The 9,384-nt window shown below is 39.2% G+C and overlaps 1 protein-coding gene across 1 annotated transcript; it reads left to right on the forward strand.

The window, feature by feature from the left end:
• The first annotated feature begins 1,102 nt into the window (after window positions 1–1,102).
• acox3 (acyl-CoA oxidase 3, pristanoyl) lies at window positions 1,103–8,698 on the forward strand. Its single transcript, XM_026318169.1, has 10 exons — window positions 1,103–2,088; window positions 3,269–3,391; window positions 3,927–4,047; window positions 4,127–4,249; window positions 5,930–6,043; window positions 6,297–6,412; window positions 7,082–7,256; window positions 7,586–7,653; window positions 7,885–7,971; window positions 8,406–8,698. Exons 1-10 carry the CDS (start codon window positions 1,873–1,875, stop codon window positions 8,523–8,525), a joined length of 1,263 nt encoding a protein of 420 aa, XP_026173954.1. The 5' UTR covers window positions 1,103–1,872; the 3' UTR covers window positions 8,526–8,698.
• Window positions 8,699–9,384: the final 686 nt, after the last annotated feature.

The raw sequence follows: 9,384 nt of genomic DNA on the forward strand, positions 1-9,384 counted from the left end.
TAGTAAGTTATTACATTTTTGTAAATAGTAAGGAATATTCAAAATTAAGTCCAGATTCTTGTATAAGGTCCCAAGAGTCTCCTGCAGCACCTTGTCCTTTCAAAATAAAAGCCCCGAAATAGCATTTTCTCAATAAAAAAGCCCTGAAACAGCAACTCAATATTAAAATGGACGTTACCTATATGCATACAGCTTCAGGTACCAAGTGAGGCCATTTCCCATGTCAGCCATGGTTTCTGACATGGTGAGACTTTCAAAATAAAACTCTACGGTTATTTATAGTAAGACATTACAATTTTGTGAATTGTAAGGAATATTCAAAATAAAGTCCACATTCTGTTGTGAGTTCCCATGAGTATTCTGTAGCTCTTTGTCCTTTCAAAATAAAAGCCTCTTTATAGCATTTTCTCAAAATAAAAGCACCCTCACTACAGTCGGTATTTCTCGATTATCGCAATCGGTCGATTCAAAACGTGCTTCAGCGACGTGGTCTGCCTCGAGCTTTTCACGGCGATCGGCAATCCCAACGCAATTTCTTCAGAAATTGCATCGTCTAGTTTTTGTATCTTTTTTGCATTATGGTGGTCAGTGATATCTTTTGATCTTTTTTCAATGACAATTCTTTTTTTCAATGATGTTCTTTCTTGTACGATGGCGCTCCTTTTTTTTCAGTTTTTCAAATTCGCATTAATTCAATACAAAAGTAAGTCATAACCATGACAGGTTGCTGTGTTACCAAAACATTAGCTTCAGCTACTAAAAACATCCTGAGGCAAAAGCACCACATCTGAATTAGTTATTTGTCCCCTCTTTCTGTGCAAAAGAACATAGATTCTTCGGTCTGGCAGGCACTATGTTAAAGCCATCCATCCATCCATTTTCTATACCCGCCTATTTCTTAACCAGGGTCACAGAGATCTGCTGGAGCCTATCCCAGCTCTCTTTCGGGTGAAAGGCAGGAGTACACCCTGGACAGGTCACCAGTCCATCACAGGGCCACATAGAGACAAACAACCACACACACTCACACTCACTCCTGTGGGCAATTTAGAGTCACCAATCAACCTGACATACATATTTCTGGACTGTCGGAGGAAACCAGAGTACCTGGAGTAAACCCACACAAGCACAGGGAGAACATGCAAACTCCACACAGAAAGGGACCTGGGACCTTCTTGCTGTGAGGCAACAGTGCTAACCACTCAACCACCATGTTCCCCATTATGTTAAAGCCATTTTTTGTATTTTTCATGAAGTATATATTTATTAGTTTGCTAAGATATTGGTGACCCTAAATTGCCCAATCTCTATCAATGTAGCTGTGAGTGTGTTTGTCAGCCCTGACAGACTGTTGACCTGTCCAGAGTGTACCAGCATTTTGCCCACAACCCTCTACAGCAGAGGTCACCAAACCTGGTCCTTGAGATCTACTGCCCTACTTGTATTCCTAGATGCCTAGTGCCAGTATCATGATATGAGATTTCAGCAGTCTGAATTATCCAAATAAAGCTGCTAGATTCTAGCTTTAGTGTTTCTTCTATGTGAACGTGTGATTATCAATAGGAGGAATGTCAGTTGGCATCTGCCAATACCTAGTCAAATCCCATCCTTACTGTTAATTAAATATGCCAAGGTATAAATGTAAATAATGACATTTTGGATAGTTTTGGACACACCCACATTCTTCAAGAAGACTATTGAGACAGAAAAATTAGCCTCTCTGTCCATTCTTTTAGATCTTCTGGAGCTTCCTTGTCTTCTATGATTTGGTGACATCTGGTGTATTGGTCAAATAATGCATGTCACTACTTCATTTTGGGTGCTTTGTTTTGCATATGTTGGATATTTTTTTCTTTCATTCTGTTGTTTCCCATGTTTCTACTTTGTGTTTCTCCTCTCGTCCAGGACCCCAGTAAGCGCTTTGGAGCAACTCTGGGTGCCTTGTCAGGTGGCAGGGTGTCCATCACCAGGATGGCTCTGGTAAACCTGAAGCTGGCTCTGATTGTCTCCATCCGTTTCTCAGCCACCAGGAGACAGTTTGGACCCAAAGACACTGAAGAGATTCCTGTTTTGGAGTACCAGTTGCAGGTCAGAGTTTATTAGGTCAAACAGATTATAAACAGAAATATACCTGTAAACACATAGAACAAACAGTAAATATGTGTCTTGAGACACTGAATTCTCCAATGGGAACTGATTTCGCAGACTGGCTATGTGTTATTACCTGTACTCTGATCGCTTCCATAATAAAGTGAGCTGAATGAGTGATACAAAGTGATTATTTAAACTTTATGTCTTGGTGGTGCTTAATCCCTCCTTCTCCAGGTGTTGTAACATTTGTCTGATTGTGGTGGTAAGAAAGAGTAATTAAGAGAGATGGGAGTGTACACAAAGGGTTAGTAGGTAAAGCTCATTCCCAATTTTTTTTCAAAGCTCTGAAATTCCTTGTTGTGAAGTTGAAATTTTTCAAAGATAGGTGGTCCTTAAAGATTCAGTAATAGACCTAGCAACTTGATTTTTACATCCATCCATTATCTCTACCCGCTTATTCCTAGTTAGGGTCATGGGGATCTGATGGAGCCTATCCCAGCTCTCTTCAGGTGAAAGACAGCTTGATTTTTCCAGTCCACAACTTCATGTAATTTTCATGTAAGAGTTTAATTTATGTGAAAATGTATATACCAGTAATTAATTAGAGTTAATTTATTGCATAACCTAAACCTATTCTGTCCACAACACATTGCCATGACATTTATTTTCAGGTACTGAAAATATTGTCATCAATAATCAATTATTATAATCAGTTTTTCTTAAAAAAAACAACATTTTATTGCAGGTATGGATGGATTTTGTGTTGATTTGCAATGACCATTGCCTCTGAGGGTACAAGTGGACTCAGACCATGGTAGCGAAATGCACCCCCACAGCATAACAGAGCAACAAGATCCCCTATGTTATTTGCTAGTTCTAGCTTGGGAAATGTGAACATTTGCCACCATCCTCTGTATTAAGTCATTGTAAATTGAATATTGTATATATATTTTCACATTCCACAGACTAAATGATAATTTACTTACTTTACAAAAATAATTAACAAGTTAACGGTTTTGTGGGGTTGGGGTTGCTCAAAGGCACTTTTTGTTGAATTTGATTTTATCTGACTGGTTATCCCTAGTGATAGTGTCAGAAGTAAGTAATTTTTTTCTGGACATTGGTCATGTTTGTGTGTCATTTCATATATTTTCATTTATGATTTATGTTCATCCAGCAATGGCGCCTCATCCCATACCTGTCAGCAGCATATGCTCTTGAACACTTCTCCAAGTCCATCTTTATGAATTTTGTTGAGTTCCAGATAGGACAGGCGATGAGAGACAAGAGTGACAGACAAGTGAGTAAAAAAATGTTTCTGTCTGTCTGTGGTTGTCGTTATAGTTTTAACATCTGTAATGATCCAAACCCACCAAATTGGGACAGTTACAAATTTATTCTTCAAGACTAGTGTATAATCACATTCAATTGGAAATTATTGATACTACATTGAAATTTAAGCCTTAGCTTTGATTTGTGTGGGTTCACATTAATATATAAAAAAATGTGGCCCATTGAATTTTGATACATTATCCCAACTCTGACTACATAGTATCTGCATTCATCCTTTTGATTTCATGTGCTGTAAAACATCCATAAATCCCAGTGTACCAGTTCCATTGGCAGCCTTGAATGTCTATTTCATAACACCATGTTTGACAGATGGTGTGGTGTGCTTTGGGTTATGAGCTGTTAAATTTTTCCTCCTTTTTTTCTGTACATTTTTTAAGTAAACCTACACAAACAAAGCTGAGACTTGAAAGTTTTATATATTCATTCTCAATCACAGAATCTGAAGAACAAAAAAATGTCAGATGAATGTATGTATTTCCCAGGCAGAGTTAGGCAGAGAGATCCATGCTATAGGCTGCTCCAGTAAACCACTGGGATCATGGATTGCTCAGAGGGGGATCCAGGAATGCAGGGAGGCCTGCGGTGGTCATGGATATCTGGCCAGTCAGTCTCAAACACACAGATTTTCATACAGATCTACACATTCTTGGTGACCCTAAATGTCTTATTTCCTGTCTTTCAGTGAACCGGTTGGGTGATCTGCGTAATGACAATGACCCAAACTGCACATATGAAGGTGACAACAACGTGTTGCTGCAACAGACCAGCAACTACCTGCTCAGCTTATTTCATGCCAAGCACTATGGTCAGTTCTGTATCCACTGAAAGATTACTGAAAGTTTAATTGTTGTTAGTTATGGGGCTGGGGGTGTGTTAGACACAAATGTAGTTATCACTAAAAAGGTTAGTCATGATTAGTCATTTTATAATTAGACAATGTATTTCCCGCACAAGACTGAATTTTGTGTGTAAGACAAGAGGGTCCGGTATTGGTAACCATAGGATCCTAAAACATTTTTGTTACAATGCTGAGATGATATGCTGCAGTTACGGTTTTCACCATGTGTACTTGCTAGCAGTTTTCCCATATTTTGAATTTACTTAAATCTGTTAATCAATGGAATAGTGTGACATGACTGGCATTATGGATATGGCAGGAATGTGTATTGTGTTCACCTGCATGCAAACAAAATTGATTTTATTTATAGAGCATCTTTTTAAGAGTTTACAAACTGAAACATGCTTCAATCCCACTCCCTACCAAATTGATCATGTTGTTGACGGCGCTGTAACCTCACTGCGTGAAACGCTTGATTCTGTAGCCCCTCTGAAAAAGAAGATAGTGAATCAGAGAAGACTAGCCCCATGGTATAATTTACATATTCGTACCTTAAAGCAGGCATCACGAAGGCTGGAAAGGAAGTGGCGTTCCACAAACTTAGAGGAAATTTTTCTAGCCTGGAAAAACAGTCTACTAACATATAAAAAAGCTCTCCGTAAAGCCAGAACTGCATACTATTCATCACTAATAGAGGAAAATAAGAACAATCCCAGGTTTCTTTTCAGCACTGTAGCCAGGCTGACAAAAAGTCACAGCTCTGTTGAGCCGAGTGTTCCCTTAGCTCTCAGCAGTGATGAATTTATGAGTTTCTTTACAAATAAAATCACAACTATTAGAGATAAAATTCAGCAGATGCTTCTACTACAGTAGCTCTTGAATCATCTGTAAGACCTCAGTTTAAGACCACTTTTAAGACTGCAGTAATCAAACCTTTACTCAAAAAGCCTAGTCTTGATCCAGGAGTCTTGGCTAATTATAGACCAATATCCAACCTGCCATTTATTTCTAAAATCCTAGAAAAAGCTGTTGCTAAGCAGCTATCAGACCACTTACACAGGAATGAACTATTTGAAGATTTTCAATCAGGATTTAGAGCACATCATAGTACAGAAACAGCACTGTTAAAAGTTACCAACGATCTTCTCTTAGCCTCAGATAAAGGACTTGTTTCTATACTTGTCCTCCTAGACCTTATCGCTGAATGTGCAGTTACTGGCCCCACCAACCTGCAGTGTCTATTTGTTGTTTATTGTTGCTGTTCTTTTCTCTCTCCTCTATCCACTCACCCCAACCGGTCGAGGCAGATGGCCGCCCCAAACGGAGCCCGGTTCTGCTGGAGGTTTTTTCTTCCATTAAAGGGAGTTTTTCCTCTCCACTGTCACCAAGTGCTTGCTCATAAGGGAATTGTTGGGTTTTTAGTTTTAGTTTTTGTAAAGTGCCTTGAGATGATTTCTATTGTGATTTGGCGCTATACAAATAAAATTGAATTGAATTGAATTGAATTGAATTGAATTGAAGTGCTTACAGAGAATGTGAAATGCTCCACTCACTGCTAAAGTTCTAAAACTCCAGTGAATCTCCACAGTGAGTACAAGAACTTTAATTAGTCTCTAAAGCATGAGCTTCTGTGTTGTCTTGTTTCAGGTGGTGTGCAGATTGAGTCTCCACTTCACAGTGTAGATTTCCTGAATGATTTCCACAAGATTCTAGGAAGCAAGTTTATAGCAACAGCAATGGAGGAGTGTATGGACTCTGCAGGTATCCATGTTTGCTTTGATGAATTCCAGATGTTGATTCCAAACCTTCCATGATGAAACAAAAATTGAGTTTGGATTATTCCCTTTAAATATGTAATTGGATTTACTGGTTATAGGGAAAAATCTATTCAGTTTTAGGAAAAGCTTTAAACATATTTTATGTCTGTGAAGTGGTAATTAGCTTAGTGGAAATGAGATCAGTGATAATAAGCCAGTCATTATAATAGTATAATATTCCTTGTCTTTCATGTCAGTGTCAGTGGGAGCCTATAAGTGGTTAGTGTGTTTCCTGTTGGTGGAGAGTCACAGGAGGCTGGAACAGCAGAGGGCCATAGGGATGGATGACTTTGATGCTCGCAATAACAGCCAGGTAAGACACATACACTCACACAAAATACAAATAAACTCTTGATGCTTCAATTCATTGTGCTTAAACTATACCTGCACTCATTTCTGCACAAATAATTGGATTTATTAATTCTACAAGTAGACGCAAACATTAAAAACCCCTACTATTCAGGTGTGCAACAAATTCCCAGTGATAAACAGGTGTAATCTTAAGCATCTGCTACCTCCAGCTCTGCCTCCTGTCTTTTTCTCAGTGCCACTCTCTCTAAACCAGACAACATTGCTGGTCTCACCACTGTCTTGTACACCTTTCCTTTCATTCTTGCTGACACTCTTTTGTCACACATCACACCTGACACTTTCCTCCACCCGTTCCAACCTGCTTGCACACGTCTCTTCACTTCTTTTCCACACTCTCCATTGCTCTGGCTTTTACCATTCAAGAACAGTTGAAATAAAAGACAGTAAAAATCATTAAAGAAATAGACTATTACATTTTTCTTCAATCACCTGACCTCAACCCAAATGAGCATGCTTTTCACATACTGAAGACAAAATTGAAGGCAGACATATACTCAACAAACAAGCAATACCAGATGGGAGCTGCAGTAAAGGCCTGGAACAGCAGAAATTAGAAACAAAATTACAAACTCTGTGTCACTGACCAAATACTATGTGTGTTTGCCTTTAGGTTTACTACTGCCGTTCCCTGGCCATTGCCTATATTGAACACTACTGCCTCCAGAGGTTTCATGAGCTAAGTACTGATCCAGAGACACCAGCAGGTCTCAGACCAGTATTAAGCAAGCTTTGCGCCTTGTATGGGCTCTGGAGCCTCAGCAGCCACATGGCCACACTATACCAGGGTAGGTGCTGCTCTGTATATAGGGGTGGGACTCTTTAGGTCTTCCACGATTCGATTAAATTTCAATTCAGAGGCCAAGGATTCGATTTTAAAAACCATGCATCGTTTCTATACTTACTCCCTGTTAAAACCCCACTGCCTATATTCAGGCTGGAAACTGTATTTCCGAATGAATTTCCAAAGATTGTCAGCCTAATTTGAACCAAGTCTGAAAAACTGCATATAATTTTAAAGCAGGAAACCTCACGATTCAAACGGTGTAAACCGATTTATTATTGAATTATGACAGTAATATGTTCATATTTGTAACATAGCACTATTCCTATGCAGGTAATTACTTCAGCGGAAAGAAACCAGCAGAGTTGGTTCAGATGGGCATTCTCACTCTCTGCTCCCAGGTACTGTCTGTCCTGGGAATGTCTGTCTTCACGTCTTAGTCATTGTGGTTGCACCTGTCATTTGCCTAATTCAGACCAATAATTTTTGTCATAAGTAGATAAAATGAGAGTAACTGTAAACATTTAAATCAGTTATTCATATGCTTTTGTGTCCTTTCATACATTGTTTCTCATAATAATGAATGATGAAATTATGCCCTTAACCTGATCTACTCTATGTGTCTCCTCTAGCTGAAAGATGATGCAGTATCATTGGTGGATGTTTTTGCTCCCTCTGATTTCATCCTTAACTCACCTATTGGAAGGGCTGATGGACAGGTAAATACATACAGACATATAAAACCTAAGTAAAATTTTGTTGATGTGTTGCAGGGAGGATTTTTTTTTTTTTTGTAAGTTAAAACGTATCCTCTCTGAAAAGAAAGCTGCACTTTGTACCAGCTAAATACTCAAAGAAATGTACTAGTATACATTGTTGTATACTTTTTATAATTACGGGCAACCTGAAAGCGAACCATGTACCCAAACACAGTATGTATATGCAACACATGGATTAAGCCTGGGTGTCATCATTTGTCCCAGGTTTCCCTCATCTTTCTCTTCTTGACAGTCTTCAGCAAAGTGAGAATGCCGGAGCGCTTTGTCTAGTTTGGGGATTGTCCATAGTGTTGAGAGTGGAACAGGTTACAAGGAACAAAGAGATTTGAAATGGGCAGTGGACAGGCTGACTCATCTTGTTTTTTTCTACATAGCTTTACAAGAACCTGTGGTCGACAGTGATGCAGGGCAGCAAGGTGCTGGAGCGTCCGTCCTGGTGGAAAGAGTTCTGCTCCAACAAAGCTGTGGTTGGATCCCTGCGTCCAAAACTCTAGAACTCAAACATCCTCTTACTTACAGGCCTGGATGTTTGTCCAGAGTATCTGAATTTTAAATGTAAAATTTGCACCTGTAAGGACACTAGTGTTACATGTGTCACTAGTGTAACGACGATTGTTCTAAGTACTGAAAATCTGCCAATCAAAGTAGTAAATTGCTGTTTCCAGGACTGTGTCTGATCACCTTCTGTCAGTCAGTCAATAACCAATCAAGGTTAGGTTTACATGCTGCTTAACTGAGCATCCAATTAGCTATTTAGTCTGCTAATTAATGTTAGCAGTGCATTTCTAAAGTAAATGTTTGGTCACTCAATATATGGAATCTGCCCGGGAGAGACCCGAACTCACAGAATGAGTAATTAATTCATAAAATTAAATAAAACATCAGGGGAGCGTCACAATATTGTGGAGGCGGGGCCGTCTTTGGGGCGGGAGAGGTGAGGCAGGTAGTGAGTGATAATGTCCTGTACCTGTGTATGTATGTGCGCGTGAATGCGTGCGCGTATGGCGCACCTGGGACTAATATGTTCATTATCTCCCTGCCCGTGTCAGTAGCCAGAGAGATCGCAATGTGACAGACAGGCTACTTTGTACAAATGTTTTCCAGAAGATGAGCATTATCTGTGTGCGCGCGCGCGCCACAGCAAGTGAGATATGTAAGTGCATATATGTAGGCTAATATTTGCCTCCCGGACAAATAATGTCATTTACTAAATGAGATGAACAATGATGAATTTTCTACATGGATAACATTTATGCAACATTCTAAAATAAATTAATTTATTGGTTGTTAGTAAAGAATCGGGCCATTACAAACCATTTTAATCAAATAAAGGAAAGAATCTTACCATCAATG

The sequence above is a fragment of the Mastacembelus armatus genome, chromosome 18 (assembly GCF_900324485.2).
Source record: "Mastacembelus armatus chromosome 18, fMasArm1.2, whole genome shotgun sequence".
Taxonomy (NCBI): domain Eukaryota; kingdom Metazoa; phylum Chordata; class Actinopteri; order Synbranchiformes; family Mastacembelidae; genus Mastacembelus; species Mastacembelus armatus.